We start from the raw sequence: 16,842 nt of genomic DNA, 5'->3' as shown, positions 1-16,842 counted from the left end.
TTCGTGAAGAGGAGGCGAGCTATCACCAACACCATGGCCAAAATCCAAATTCCTGCCATAACCAGCAGAGAAGGCATTGCATCAGCGGTACAGCCGTGCCCTCAACCAATGATGCCCTCCCAGAGCCTTGTGCTGCATACGAACGATGATTGCAGCTAAGGCTTTCTGTGACCCTGTGGGTCTGAACCAATCTGTAAACTTCCCAACCCTGATGTTTTTTTTTGTTTTTTTTTGTAACTGGTGTATCGTCTTCAAGCCAGAAAATATTTTCTTGAAAATCTCAAGGCTGAACTCTTCATCCAGTTTCCTTCCTCAAAGTAGTGGTGGCATATTGTCAAGTCTTTCTCTGGTATGTGCTCCCGCTCCATCCCATCACTCATCTCTAGTGGCATATCTGCTGTCTCTGCCCGAGATTAGACAGAATGTCTCGACTGTCTTTATTTTTCTCCAAATCTCGTGTATCCAACCCATCACATTCTGTCCCCCTTCACTAACTGTGTCTTCCCAACTGCAGACAAATATGCTTACTTCCAATTATGCAAAGTCGTCGAGTCCATTGTAGCTGCCGAGGTGAAGTACTTTCTGGTTTTAAACAGCTTCATATCTCACCATCTGTTTGTGTTACATCCCGGTCAGTCATCTCTGGACATGTTTCTGCTCCTCTCGCAGCAATGGTTGGAGGCCGTAAATCTCAAACAAGAGGTCGAGAAGAGCATATATCGAGAATTTGACACAGTCTGGCATCCTGCTTTACTCTCTCCCTATGGAATACAAGGCTGTCTTCATTCCTGGATTTCTGACTTCCTCGACTCGTGCAGTTAACGTTTTGATAACTATGAAACCCTCTCCTCTCCAAGTGGAGGCTGGAGTGTCCCCAAGCAATGTATTGGGTCCAGTATTGTTCCTCATCTACATAATCGACCTCTTTCTGATGCTTGGAATCACTCTGTTTTCCTTTTTGGAGATGTCTCCACGCTGTGTCAGACAATACCCCCATTCCATTGATAGATAGACAGACAGCAGCAGCTTCACTCTCTGATGATCTGAAAATGATGAGCTGCTCGTCTGGTAAATGGAACATGTTCTTCATTCCAGGAAATATTAGTCTCACCCTATCACTCCTGACTTTATGTTAAAATGAACCCAACAATATACTTCCATGGTCAGCCACTGGAAGTGGTTCAGTCTCTTGATCTTCCCGGCCTCACCGTCGGCCGTGATCTCTCCTGGGCCGTCCGTATAGCAAATATGGCCTCCAAATATGCCAGCTGCACACTGGATCTCCATAATTCCAAGTCTTTTCTTGAACATTCAGAACGATACAGTTTATAAAGCCTTTGTCCAGAGCTCAATCGAGTATGCTTTCCACTATTGGCAGAAGCCCCATCATCTCACCTGTCTCTCCTGCATTCTGTGCAATCTGAGGCTCTCAACATTATTTGAATTGGCTGCAATGACACCATAGTACAAGATTTCACATCACAGGCAGGTCAGTGGCCCCTCTGTTTTGACTGCCTCTCCTCTGGTTTAGATCACTCTCCTCTCTCACTCCTTGGACTCTCCCCAACAACTCCAGGATGTATTGGTTCTTCCATTAAACTTGCAAGATCCAGGCAGATGCCACACTGCAACTCTTTTGTTCCTCGTTTCTCTCGTATGAAAAACTGCCTTCCAGATGTTTTGATATCCCACTCTTACCTACAGGACTTCAAGCAGGCAGTGTCCAGTCATCTCATGTCATTCGTCATCCATATCCATAATCTTTATTACCCTATTCAGTATTCACCCATTGTAACCCAACCATATTGCTTGCAGGCTGCAGCTTTTCCTCCCACTCTCTCTCTCTCTCTCCCTCTCTATCCTCTCTATCCTCTCTATCCTCTCCCTCTCTCTATCCTCTCTATCCCCCCTCTCTCTCTCTCTCTCTCTCTCTCTCTCTCTCTCTCTCTCTCTCTCTCGCTCTCTCTCGCTCTCTCGCTCTCTCGCTCTCTCGCTCTCTCTCTCTCTCTCTCTCGCTCTCGCTCTCGCTCTCGCTCTCGCTCTCGCTCTCGCTCTCGCTCTCGCTCTCGCTCTCGCTCTCGCTCTCGCTCTCGCTCTCGCTCTCGCTCTCTCTCTCTGTCTCTGTCTCTGTCTCTGTCTCTCTCTCTCTCTTTTCCTGTTCGTTCATTCCCTTGCTTATTGTGTCAAAGAGTGGCCTCGCTGCTGTCCCACATCAGTTCATACCATAGACTCCTATAGAGAAGGACTGGACCCTCCCATGCTCGGGGTTTGTAACTTGAGTCTGAAGGATTAACTTGAGTCGGGGCTAAAATGACTTCTAGAAGGGCTAGAGACACGATCTCGGGATCCATATAGGGGTTTTTGAGGACGGCGAGTTCAATAGTGTCAGTTTCAACACCACTTGAGGTCATCTTCAAGGTCAAAAGGTCATATTTCAAGGTCAAATTAATGAATTTTGGTATTTTTTGCCCGTTTTTGTGTCTAACTCATAAACGGTGAGAGATGGCTGATTGTAATAAGACGCAATTGTGTAGAGCTGTCAAACTTTGATATTTATTGTCATATATCGTATTACATAAACATTATATGCATATCACAACACTATGCCGATTAGAACTATGTCTATGTCTATCACCAATTGGAGAGCTTTTCTTGCCTCCTGAGGCATCCCAAAGCTTTTTCTTTGTCACTTACATTGAGGACATGAGCTTTCAATAGAATGTTAGCTAAAGTAGTACATGCAGCATTACTACGAGCAAAAGGTGCATCTACAGAGGATAACAGCTCAGCAAAATGAAATCGGCAACGCATTTTAGTCTTGTCATACAAATTATAGGCATTATGTACAAAAAAGACGGTTGACATAGTCGGCACACTCAATCCACCTCTATTCAAATTATCTCGAAACTCAGATGACACCTCGTTACCATCTTCATCATCAATGATCTCCTCCATACTAGTGCTATCGCCATATTTATGAACAAGGTGTCCGGCCAAATATACTACTTTATGCTTAAGGGCATCGGCAGACCCCAAGAGATCCTGGGTGTCTTGAGGAGTAATCTCGTCAATGAGTTCACTTCGCTCATCTGGATTTATGGAAGTTGTACAGTTCTTGTCGCAATCAATCACACGAGAACTAGATTCGGGCATAATGTCATGCTTAATGGGTGTTTGCAAATTTACAATTTTAGCTGCAGCCATAATGTCAACTACGTCAATGTAGAAGTTTCCACCGCTTCTTTACCTGGCTTGGCCGAAAAAACTTTTCCAAGGCTTCATCTGCAAATATAGCAGGAAAAACGTAGTCAAAGTCTTTCTCTGCCAGAAGATGCAGCTGAGACAGAAGGAAAGTGAAATGAGGAAGCTCGTGTGCCTCAGTCATCCAACAGAGCTGGCTTATTACAAGCTGAAGAATTTCCTTGCTTGTGCATTCATAGATGTTTACCTGGTCAGTTATGGATCTAATCTGGGACCATTTTGAGAGCAGGCTGTTCTTCTGCAAAGGAAAAAGTCGTTTGGGCACCTCAATGCCATCTTTCTCAACTCTATTCAAGAATAGAAATCCAAAAGGTGAGTGAACTTGTTGGAAATGTAAGAACTGCTTGAGAGTTTGTCCAGTAGCATCAGTTCTTGATAGGTAAAGGTTTTCCTGGTCTTTTATGAAGTTAAAGCCAGGAAAATAGGAGCTGATTTTAGCACAGAAGTGGTTGAAATCTTGGATATTGTCTGCAGCCTCATCAGCTGCCTGCATCTTCTTAGCTCTTGATTCTGACGTAGAAGATGATGTTGGATGTGGGGCTGAGGTCACCTGCTTCAAAGCTGATTTCGGAACTCCAGGAAATATTGATGGGGGTTCTTTGGGTCGTTTGCCACCCCTAACTGACACCCAATCACAATTGAAATGTGTCTCACAAATATATATCTCCTTTCAGCACCTCAAGCTTTCTTTCTCATTTGGCATTGCCAACATCCATCTCTCCCTCTCCTCAGGATCTTTTGGGAAGGATATGACCTTTACATAAGGTGTCCCATCATAGTTTCCTCTACAACCAAAGCAGCTGCAACGACGTGGCATATTGTCACCAAAGCAGGAAACAACACAAATATCCTGTGAGATCACCAGCTGGACAGTTTCTGAAAGAGAAACAAACAAAACATACATTAGTTAACGATGATAGAAATCAGCAAGAAGGTGCAGTTGGTGCACAATGTCATGTTTTGTCATAGACTTTACAAAAGTTTTCCTCTATGAGTTAGACACAAAAACGGGCAAAAAATACCAAAATTCAGTAATTTGACCTTGAAATATGACCTTTTGACCTTGAAGATGACCTCAGGTGGTGTTGAAAATGACACTATTGAACACACCGTCCTCAAAAACCCCTATATGGATCCCTAGATCGTGTCTCTAGCCCTTATAGAAGTCATTTTAGGCCTGGACTCAAGTTAATCCTTCAGACTCAAGTTACAAACCCCGAGATCGTGAGGTTGCAGTCCTTCTCTATAGGAGTCTATGGTTCATACCCTCAATTAACTTGCTCTTTCATTAATGTCGATCTTGCAGAGAAAAAAAACAAACAAACATCAAACACAATCAAAAACCCAATTTTGTGGTTCATGTTTTTTTCCCACAGGTATGATTATGAAGAGGTCGATGCAGCACCTGCCAATGAGATGATGAAGGTCATAGAGAGCATGCTGCAGGGCTCCAGCTTCCAGGGCAAAACATTCGAAGCGGAAGGGAAAACGTACACCGTGCAGAAAGGAGACGATTTTGAATACACCGACCCTGTGGACGGCAGCGTGACAAAAAAGCAGGTGTGACGAGTTTGCTTTTTCATCGGTGACTGTTGCATTTCAAAAGGTACCTCATCTGCAAAGCCGGCAAGCAATAGAGATTTTGCCTGCACGATCGTCCCACACGGCACAGACGTGTTGCACCAGTGAAAGTATCAGTGATACAAGTTGCCACCAATCAGCAAGGTTAAATTTAGCCTGACCTTCGAGCTATTTGGTGAAACCTTCTTCGTAACACTATCCTGTTTGACATTTAAGCTGTCTTCCCGCATTGTGGTCCTTCCTTTCCTGTTCTGTTCAGCATCTGTTTTCTTATCGGTGGGTTGTTTGTTTGTTTTTCCAATAAATTTTTTAACCTTCCCAGTTCTATTGCTTCGTTTGTCTATTATAAATTGGCTGCATTCCAAATTTCTAGTCTCGTGTTTCACTTAGCAACTTGTCATTTTATGCTGATTGCCCTATTCAATGTGAGAGCAAAGTTGTTTTTTGGGGGGGTTTTATTTGTATATTATTCTTCTTTTGATAATGTTTGAGTTTCCTTGTGTTAATAGAATAACTCAGAGGTAGTACAGTTACCTTTGAACTTGATACTATCTGGGTTTGATTGTTGGCCTGACTATACTGTCAGATTGGTGTTTCCTAGGTAGGGCGTTGCATCACAAAATGTGCTAGCATTATATGGTTGATGTTAAATATCCCCTGGTGTCTTATGTAAGAGTAGGCCATAGTCTGCTGTGGGCACCATGGCCAAATCCCAAATTTCTGCCGTTTCTACCAGTATGAAAGACCATGACAAACTACCTCTTCTGTTTGCTTCACAGACACTGCTTCAGCAGCATTGATACTCTGCACTGACTTTTTATTGGATATCTACTATATTAAATAGTTTGTGTGGCTGTAGCTATGTCACCAATAGTCACTTGTTGATTGGTCGTGGCACGGACCGATTGGGTGTGACCGTTTTTCCCAGCATCGTTAGTTGTGTCTATTGTTATCGTGTCGATCTGCGTCAGCAAACAATGGTCCATCTGTGATTTGGCAAATCACATGCTTTCCTCGTCTCATGTTTCCTTACCTCTTGCAACGGTGCATTGAACCTCCACCATGCAATGCCTGATCCAGGAGAACATATTGGATTCAATACATTTTTGAGATATCATGCGATGTATTGTTTTTGGCCCTATCTCTCAATGGTGAAGAATCACTTAAAAAAAAATTTTTTAAAGTCTCCATATCCGCATCCGGATTCGGATCTTCACCAAAATTGAATCAATTCGTCATGGTCACACACCCAACCTGTCCACCAAATATCATCTGAATCTGTCCACAACTTTTTGAGATACCCTGCACACACAGACAAATAAACACAACCTCCTTCCACCTTCGCTGACAGAGGGAATGACTTGGCATTGTTGATGCAACATACTTGCCAAGTGCACTTGGTGTGGGAAATCACAATTTGTATTTATTCCATTACTGTTTTATTTTCCACCATAAGATATGCATGGAATGGGTGGAAATCCTCATACATCATCACAAGTGAGGTGTTCATGTCTTTAGAATTAATAAAAAAAATTGAATTTAGTCGAGCTATAGTCTGTTGCAAATTATTGTTCACCGCTCCTTCCAAATTCCATATCCAGGCAATGCATGACGCCATCGCCGGGTGTGGAAGGAAGGGAGGACTCGGTGTTACTCCGTTTGTTTGTTTGTTTTCTTGTTTGTTTGTCCGGGCGATATCTCAGCCATCCTTTGATCAAGGAACCTGAAATTTGGGGACAAAAGTGAAGACGTGCTTTTGAAAAAAAAATGTCATTTTTTAAATTTTTTGATTAATCAATTCATTTATTAATTACTTAATTATTATTGCTTTATTAATTATTTATATATTTTATTTCGCATCCGGGCAAAATCTCAGGCACCTTTTGAGCTTGGAAGCTGATATTTGGACATGACGGTGAATAAGTGATTTGGCTATCAAGGGAATGAACTTTAGATATATTGATTAATCAATAAATTATTTAATTTTTCGATTAATTAATTTTCAAAAAGTTACAGATTTGAGCTCGGACAGATTTGGTGGTTTAGGTATGCTATTAGCGAATTGATAAAGAAATTAATCATTTTACGATTATTATTTATTTATTTTAATTTTGTAATTAATCTATCAATTAATTATTGTACACCACTCCCTCCCAATTCCGACTCCATGTGTTGCAAGGCGGCATCGCCGGGCACCCTGGCGATGTCACTTGCAGGACGATTGTTTTTATTTATTTATTTATTTTGCATGGGGGCGGTGTACATTGAATGTACCCCTGCTTCTTGTTTAATGTCTTTTCTGGCTTCAGTGGCACCTGAGACTGTTATACCTGTTTTTTGGGGTTTTTTTAAGTTTAGTTTTGGTGGACTGTCATTCAAACTAAATGTCTTGTACTCTCTGAATAGAAAGACCTTTTTTTCGCTGGGAATTTAAGACAAAAACTAATAATTATCCAGGTTTACTTTCTGCCACCTCTTTTATTTTCTGACTTCTAGTTGCATAAAAAGTTGTTTTTAAAGGAGTCGCTTGTCTGTTCATTTAAACAAGCTTCAGATGGGGCAAAGAAGCCAGTCTGGAGACATCTTTACTGGGATTTGTCAACATAGGCTAGATCCCCCTCTCCACCCATTCTTAGGATATTGAACCTCGCCATTCATAATGTTGTGCTGGATACCATGAGAACAGTGTTTCCTTGTCAGGCTGCTTCTGTCCCCCAATGTGAATGTGCTCACCGATTCCTGTAATACAATATTGGATGCTCACCCGAGGTGGCTATTGCTTTTGATAATTTTGTGAGATATTTGTTCAACACACATTGTTTGATTGAATGATAATCTTTAATTTATAGGTAACTAGGTAGGTGGGGTGGGGGTGGGTGGAAGGGGGTAACCCAGCGTTACCCAGTTGAGTGAGCTTTTCCCAGTGGTGGTTTCAGGACGTGTTGGACATTAAAAAGCTATGGAGTAATTGGTCTCGTGGTGGTTACCTTTTTCCTGCAGGCTGGCGGCAGCACTGCCTCATCCCACATCACAATACACACTTTATAGCGGCCTTTGATGGCCTGAAAATGGTCTTCAAGGCCAATGTGCAGTCACTTAAAACCTTGCCCAGTACCTTCACCCAAAATTTGGGGCTTCCAGATACTACTGTTCAGCCATGAAAAAGTAATAAACACACAAACACTTTAAATTATTTATAAGATGTTGGTGAGCTGTACTTATTTATTTCCCTAATTTTACCCGTTTTATGCTCTTCTTTGTCAAAAATAGGGGCTGAGAATCATTTTCACCGACGGTTCGCGTGTGATCTTCCGGCTAAGTGGGACAGGAAGTGCTGGTGCAACAGTAAGACTTTACATTGACAGCTATGAGAAGGACCCCAGCAAGATCCATCAGGATCCACAGGTAACGAACAAGTTTTGTTTTGCCTCTGATGAATCACGTGAATTCATGTCATTGAAGTGCATTATATATTTTTTTGGAAATTTAAATGGAGAAGCAAAAGTTTTATGTTGAGGATGCATCATTTTAGGTATAGTCGACTCTCATTAACCCAATATATATACATGCCATTCGTCAAAAGAAATTTGCTTCTGATGTAGCGTCTGAATATTCATGTTTAATGAACATTGTTTTTATTCGAGCACTCTGCCAAATGCAACAAAGAAAATGTGCATAAAGCACCCACTAATCAATGAGAAAGTGGATTGTACAGTTTTTCTCAACAAATGCACAAGTACAAAACCATACACAGTCAAAATACATAAATTAATAATTGACTCAAATTTATGTCGGAAAATTTATTTGAGATTGGCTTCACTATGGTGTTGACATGGTTGGTATGTGGAGTTGGGGGTGCGCCGGGGGGGAGGGATGCAATGGTTGGGGGTTGTGCAAGTGCAAATGACAAACGTCAACATTTAGTACATTTTGTTTGTAGTAATTCCTTCGAATATTTTCCATCATTTCTTAAGAATGATTCAGTTTGTCTTTATTATTCTATTACAGTAATTCAATTAAGTGTTTATTTTGATACTTGTTTATATACAATATCGAGGCTCATGGAAGAGCGAAGTAACAAAGGATAAGAAGAATGGCAGAAGGTAGAGTGTATACCTCCACCAGGGTGAACAGTTTATGTTTTGTATCCCACTGATAGGCCAGATCTGGATCCAGACCTGAACCAAAATCAAATCGGGTTGTTATGTTCATCCACCAAGTTTTGTCATAACTTGTCCACATCTTTTTGAGATATCATGCTATATAGTATATCATTTTTGCCCCGCATCTCTCAATAGTGAAGAATCATTTTGAAAATTAAAAATAATTCTCGTATCCTTCACCAGAATCAAATTAATTAGTCCCTGTCATACACCCAACCTGTCCACCAAATTTCATTCAAATCCGTCCATAACCTTTTGATATATTGTGCGATATATCATTTTTGGCCCGATCTGTCATTGGTGAAGAATCACTTTGAAATTATATTTTCCACATCTGCATTTTCACCAATATCTAATCAATTTGACCTTGTCACACACCCAACCTCTCCACCAAATTCCATCCGAATCTGTCCATTATTTTTTGAAATATCCTGCTCACAGACAGACAGAGCCAAACAAACAAGACAGACATGGATGAAAACATAACCTCCGTTCACCTTGAGTGGTGGAGGTAAAAAGACTTTTGGTTAGTGATATTTGGTGCCATGATGTTGGCTACTGACAGTGAGTGTGACGTTGGGGCCACAGTTCGACACGAGCAACAAAAGGAGTCAACAGGGAAAGAGAAAGAGAAGAGGAGAGGAAACACAGATTACTGTTTTGGGGGAAATCCTGTACCAGACTTGGTGGGGTAATTGTTAAAGCGTCCACTCTGAGTCTGGGAGGTCAGCGGTTAGAACCCCGGCTGAGTCGTACCAATGACTATAAAAACAGTACATTCTGTTTCCTTGCTCATTTTTAAAAAGGACTAGACGACTCGTGAACTCGTTGGGTTCCCGTTGTGACGGCGGTTGATAAAACATTTCAAAAAAAAAAAAAAACATACCTCCAGCGAACTTTACCGCTGAAGTTGTTTGCATTGATCAAATAATCCCTAAGAGTAATTCGCTGAATCGGGAATTGATTTTTTAATAATTTTTTCGTTGCCCTATTTTAACGAAACTTGATACTGCACACCACAGGCGAATGGTGAGTAAGGGTCGCCAAAAAATTTTGCGCTATCGTGTACCGTTTTGGCTTTATTTCAGGAACATACATACATACATACATATATACATACATACATACATACAAGATGAGAGTTTTCGTAATGTATAGATAGAGCATGGACAAACAGCCATAGGTTGGTAATAATCGGGCAGCCTCTGATGGGCCTAATGGCTTCCTCCTGCATCAAAGTTCCTTTCAAGGAAACTCATTGTTGTTCAGTTTCAAGAAAGAGAGTTGAGTTAGGTAGCAATAATGGGAAGAGAAAAGATTGTGGCAAGAAATGAGATGGTGCTGTGCCGCTTGCTTGAAATGCTGGAAGGAAGAGTGTGATTTAAGTGCCTCCAGAATGCAGTTCTTAAAACCTGGAGAAAGTAGTGTCGTGTCCAGTGGGTTTTACCCTGACCTCGACGGATGCCCAAACTTCTCCCTTGGAGGCCTTCAGCCAGGACTCGCGGAGATTAATGCGCACGCGCGTGCACGCCGGAAAACGGTGAAGCGATGCACCAGAATGGCACAAATACACGGACACAAGCAAATCGAATTAGTTAAATAATAATTTAATAACGATAATAATCAAATATGTACAATGACGATAATTCAAATTATAATAACTAGAGCGTGGCCGTATGTGCGTGGCTGTACTTGTGTTGCGTACGTGCGTGGCCGTACTTGCAAAAAAATAAAATAAAAAACTTTCAAACCGTGTGCCAGAAACAACAACCACACAGACCGTTCCTTCGCTCTCGCGTGCCCGTATGTGCGTGGCCGTACGTGCAAAAAAAAACAAACGTTCAAACAACCACACAGGCCGCTCCTTCGCTCTCGTAAACGACGACTGGATTGGGGCATTGTGTTTATCGATAAATGTGCAGAAGAAATCGAGAAATTATTATAATACAGTAAGTCATCACTATCCGGAAGTCCGTACGTTGTAACCCGTAATGGAGAACGCGCTCTAACTTGGCCATAACTTGGGAACCACTTGTCCGATTAATTTCAAACCGTGAAAAGGCAAACAAACAGAGATTGCTGGAATTATATATAGAAGATAGATACTGTGGGTGCAAAACGCCAAGCAACATGTCCTGTCATTGGTAACTGAGGATCTCTTCCCCATCGGCCACGCCTACGCAGCAACGTGTCTTGTCATTGGTTCGGTAAATAAATGGCCATAACTTGGGAGCCACTTGTCCGATTAATATCAAACCTTGAAAAGGCACATACTCAGGTCCCCAGCAATATATCTGGCAAGTTTCAATTGGATCGGACCAGTGGTTGTCGAGAAACGGCGGTCACAGACACACACACACACACACACACACACACACACACACACACACACACACACACACACACACACACACACATAGACACACACAGGTTGCTGGAATTATAGATAGATGAAAGGAAAACGTGAGGTAAACGAAATCTAAATCTAAATCCAATTGAGGCGCCTCCACACAGACTTAAATACAGACAAGGGGAAAATGAACCAAATAAAAATCCCTCCTTTATCCTGACACTTAGCTGTGTGTCCAGAGATGGTCTTGAAGCAGATTTGAATCGAGACACGTCGTAGATGCGCCCAACAAAATGGCGCCAAGCCCTTAGTCAGGCAGCACGGAGATGGCACTCGACGTCACGGCTCACGAACCGCGCTATAGTTTATTCTCCAGAGCGAATTTGCCGAAGCTCCTCTTATCTCCCACACTCAGTCTGTTCACAACAATGGTCCACACAACAAGGCAATCTTTGAGTCGGACAGCCAATGGCCAGCGCCTTACCCAGCATGCCGCAAATTCACCAGCACGAATACGAGAATCGTGTAGCCTTCGTTGTGCCGAGAGCAAAAGCGAGATCTTCCATGTCCTCCGGGTCCCTTGACCGCGTGCGTCCCTCTTTGACTACTCACCTCCCACGCCCTCTTCCTCTTTATGCATCTCACGTCATGCCCAACAATCATCCCTCAGGGGCGTGACTTCACCTGTTGTCACCCTTTGAAGGCGGGGCTTTATACCCGCTTGTAGTTGTTTTAGGGATGTGTTCCCCACCTTTATTGCCGATTTTGAAACATAAAAAACAGAGGGAAAAGTCACAGAGGGGTGATTAAATACTGGGGAAATTATCCCCAATCCCTACCTATTTAGCATGATGCCACCTCCCTCCATCCCCCCACCCTCCCCGTGTGGTGACAGGTAACACTTAAGCTCACAGTCTCCCTATTAAGTTACATCGAGATATTTCCTACACGTCCACGGGCCAAGCAACTCAACACAATGCTATCTTTCTTCTGAAATCCCTTCAGCTACCCCATAAACATAAGAGCAGGAACAAAAGAGTGAAGGTGGGTGGTAAGCCTGAATTTTGAACATTTAACCAGGAGGAGGTTATTGGAAGAACACACATCCTTGAAGAGATGGGGAAGGTCGAAGAGCAGAGAGAGCACTGGGAGTTAGACTGGAAGAGAAGTGGTTCAAAAAAAAAAAGCCCAACCACCTGTCTATATTGAGAGTAGCAGGCTTTGTGCTTCTGCCTCATCATGGAAGATGCCAATGTTTTTCCCTTTACGTTCTACAGAATTCAAGAGACAAATGTGATAAATGTTTGACATGGATGTATTGACAGGTTTCCATTCAATAGGTGGGAGCAGTACTCCATTGAACTGCAGTCAATTGCTTGGTAGGCTGAGAGTCGTTCTGATTCTCCTTGGAATGATGAAAGATGCCCAGTCATTGTCTGGCTTTAGAGGATAGCTGAGTTATAGGATCAGCCTGAGAGAGGCCCTGGCTGATGGGAGTTTGAGACTGAATCTCATCCAGTGGCTGACCATGGAAATCGGTGGGTTCGTTTGACGATCCCTCCCGAGCAACAGGATGAGACTGTGGTATTTGGCAGAGGAGGAATTGGAGAATTAGATGGAGGAGTGAGTTAAACTTTCAAAAACAACTAAGCAATAGGAGAGAAAGTTGATCATTATCGGGTCTAGATGGGAGGATGTACCAGTGACAGAAATATGGTTTGGGAAGGGGCATGGTGGCAGCAGCTGAAATCACTGAAGTTGAGGAACAGAGAGTTAGGATGGATGGTTACGAGTTGATATATATATATATATATATATATATATATATATATATATATATATATATATATATATATATATATATATATATATATATATTAAAGGAAATAAGTTGAAAAAGGGCATAACACTGAAAAATTGATGAAACGCCCTGGAACTCGAACTTGTTCTGTAATTTATCGTAATAAAGCCATGTACCAAGTTTCAGTTGAATACATTAAAGGGTGTGGGGAAAAAAAAGTCTGAAAAAACCACAGTTGGGACGGACAGACAGATGTAGAGCAAACCTCTAGTGTCCTCCAGTGAAACAGGAAGGGGACTAATAAGAACTGTATATATATATATATATATATATATTGTCGTCATTTTGGGGTGGCCGGTACACCACACAGCCAAACATTTTGTTGTTGTGGAGAGGTATATGCAGCCAGAGGAATTTCAGAAGGCTCGGATGGGTTAGTAAGGATAATTGACAATGACAAATGGAGTTCTTGATATAGACAGCAACACCACCTCTGGAAGAGGGGAAGGGGCGTATCGTAACAGAAGCGATTATGGTCAGAGACTGGAATTGCTTTGTTTGCCAGTAGTTTCTGGAGATAACTTGTGGCAAGGCAATGCCACCATAATTTACAATCATGAGATTGACGAACTGCAGGTATATGCATGATGTGGCACTCACTGTCATACAAATATGTGTGATGCTTCTTCAGCTCTCTATACCGATGGGAGGTTGCTGCCCCTTGTCTCAATACGGCTTCCATTGCCAACATGAAGACCACTTGAGCCTTTCAACTGCTCAGGACAATGCTGGATCTTGTCATTTGTTTTTCATTCACCTCCGACCTCTTCTTTCATTCTATCACCAGCTTTATATTTTAGCTATGTTGTCGAGACTTGGGAAGAAGCTGCTGCAATAAAGCATTTACCTGAGCATGTAAAGCTACTAAATCCAACGACTTGTCACCCCACCTTCCGACACGCAACAAATGCATAGATTTTAACACGTCAAAGCCCTCTTTCACTTTAAGTGTGACTTCTACGCCTCGAAATACCTGGTGGCACACGATCAACCACGCGTGATTTCCTCCTAAATATCCGTTTTATTCCGAATACCCTTCTCCTGTATACCCACTTTCATTTTCTCAGATCCTCTTTATCCATTTAATGTTTGCTTTTTCATCTCTGCCCTCGATTGTCAATTGAAACACCGAAGGTGGACGGAGGTTATCTTTTCACTCCTGTTTGTTTGTCTGTCTGTCAGCAGGATATCTCAAAAAGTTATGGATGGATTTGGATGAAATGTGGTCGACAATTTGGGTGTGTGATGAGGACAAATAGATTCGATTTTGGTGAAGACCCGGATCCAGATACTATAATTTTTATCTGAATGATTCTTCACCATTGAGTGATCGGGCCAAAAATTATATATCGTATAGCACGATATCTGAAAAAGTTATGGGCGGATTCTGACGAAACTTGGTGGACAGCTTGGGTGTGCGACACGGACAAATTGTTTCGATTTTGATGAAGATCCGGATCCGGAAACTCGATTTTTTTTTCGTATGTCATTCTTCACCTTTGAGAGATGAGGCCAAATATGATATATAGCATATATCTCAAAAGGTTGTGGACTGATGACAAAACTTGGTAGATGAGTTCGGAAGGTGACGAGAACAAGCCAATTCGATTTTTGTTAAGGTCTGGATGCAAATGTTTCCTGTCGATGGGATACAAAATGTAAACTGTTCAGCCTGGTGGAGGTATACACTCCACCGGGTGCCGTTCTAGTTTACTGTTGATCTGTGTCTGTTTGTGATGAGGATGTTGAGGTCATGAATAGATTCACTTACATTGGCAGTGATATTCATGTCTCTGCTGGCTGTGAGTCAGAGGTCAATAGACGTCTGGGTCGGGCCTGGAGAGTCATGGATTCACTGGATCATGGGGTGTGGCGCTGCCGGTACCTGTGCGGGAAGACGAAAGTCCGAGTCTACAGGTCCTTGGTGCTTCCAGTCTTGCTCTATGGATGCGAGACTTGGACTCTGACCAAGGATCTGAGACGGAGACTTAATTCCTTTGGTACCAGGTCTCTTCGGAGAATCCTTGGCTATCGCTGGTCAGATTTTGTGTCCAACGAGCGGTTGCTGAGAGAGACTCGGATGAGATTTGTTACCTGCATAGTCCGTGAGCGTCAGTTGCGGCTGTATGGACATGTGGCTCGTTTTCCTGACGCTGATCCTGCTCACCAGATTCTCTCAGCGAGGGAGCCTCGTGAGTGGCGGAGGCCAATGGGCCGACCACGTGCCTCGTGGTTGCAGCAGGTTGACCATCATCTCAAAGAGATGGGGATGGGCCTGGCATCTGCCTGGGGGATGGCCAAACGGAGGCCCCTGGAGTACCGGCGGAAAGTGGACGCAGCGATGCGCTGTTCTGGCACATGCTCCCATACCTGACCTGACCTGACCTGCTCTTGCCTCTGCCTTGATTCTACACGTATAAGAATGAAGCTTTTCTAGCATAATTCTTTACTAAAATGCTGCAAATGTATTACACACGCATTTGTATTTTGATAGTATGGTTCCAAGATGTGTTGTCATTTATAAATATTTTCAGGCACCTTCTTTGTCCAGCACCCTACTTGCTGAAACTTCAATCTCAACAGTGGTCCTTGTACTTCGTATCGAAATTGGATTCCTCTGGATCAAATTTTGTTGTTTATGATGCATCTCGTTTACAACATGAATTTTATTTTCAAGGTGATGTTGGCACCACTGGTGAGCATCGCTCTCAAGATCTCGCAGCTTCAAGAACGTACCGGACGTAATGCTCCCACCGTCATTACATAGACTCAACACCAGTCTTCTCCACCTCGTGAACTTATTGCTGCCTCCTCTTTTCCTTTGTTGACGAATTGCTATGCTCTGTCAAATTATGGAAACATTTGATTTGAACCTCCAAGACTCAAGTTGGCATTTGCAATATAATTTTAACGAACTTTGCACTGTCCTTTAGCAAATTTTGGAGATATAATTTATAACAACAGACTTGAGAAGTACAAGTTTAAAATGGAATGTTACCAATAAACCCGTCTTGCGAAATTCCTAACGTGTGCCGCACTGGGTCGGAGTTTCCAAGGAGCGGCATGTATGCATTTCAGTCCTTCATTTCACGTTCACTTGCTGCCAACTGCACTCACTGAGAATTTTAATGTGAAAAACCAATCTTGTTAACATTGCATTGCATTAAAATGGTGCTTACACGGTCAAGATTTTTGTTTGTCTGTGTGTGTGTTTGCACAAGTGTTTCTCCTTCATTTAAATGTTTGCTTATGCATTATATATCAATGTACCTTTACCTGGATTTGAGGGTTTTTCAATAGTCGACTGCAAGTGGAGGATCCTCTCTGAGTTAGAGGGTTAGGGTTAGGTTAGTTAGTGATGTTTGTAATTTTGAACGGCTCGTATGCAGATCGGGAATACAACTAATCATTCTGACTATCGTTTCTTTACAGGGTGGCCATAAAGTCTGGAAACATAGGCGAATATAAATTATAAATGGTTTACTGACATTACATTACAATACGTGATATGTTCAATGTATTGTCCCTCATGAGAAACGCATAGTTCAATGTGCCGTGCAAAATTGCAACGAACGCTGTGCATTGATGCAGCATTTCCATCAAACCCTGCGCATGCATCCGTGATG

The 16,842-nt window shown here is 42.4% G+C and overlaps 1 protein-coding gene across 1 annotated transcript in view; it reads left to right on the top strand.

The window, feature by feature from the left end:
* Positions 1 to 16,405, top strand: part of PGM1 (phosphoglucomutase 1) — a 79,250-nt gene extending 62,845 nt beyond the window's left edge. The window contains exons 10-12 of the mRNA XM_085869226.1: positions 4,638 to 4,821; positions 8,113 to 8,247; positions 15,894 to 16,405. Coding sequence (XP_085725352.1) covers positions 4,638 to 4,821; positions 8,113 to 8,247; positions 15,894 to 15,983 — 409 coding nt within the window. The 3' untranslated portion in view covers positions 15,984 to 16,405. The remainder of the gene's footprint in view (positions 1 to 4,637; positions 4,822 to 8,112; positions 8,248 to 15,893) is intronic.
* Positions 16,406 to 16,842: the final 437 nt, after the last annotated feature.

This window comes from Eptatretus burgeri, chromosome 2 (genome assembly GCF_056783735.1).
Source record: "Eptatretus burgeri isolate ZD-2024b chromosome 2, Ebu_testis_v1, whole genome shotgun sequence".
NCBI lineage: Eukaryota > Metazoa > Chordata > Myxini > Myxiniformes > Myxinidae > Eptatretus > Eptatretus burgeri.
The sequence above is the reverse complement of the archived record's forward strand: the minus strand, read 5'-3'. Positions and strand labels throughout refer to the sequence as shown.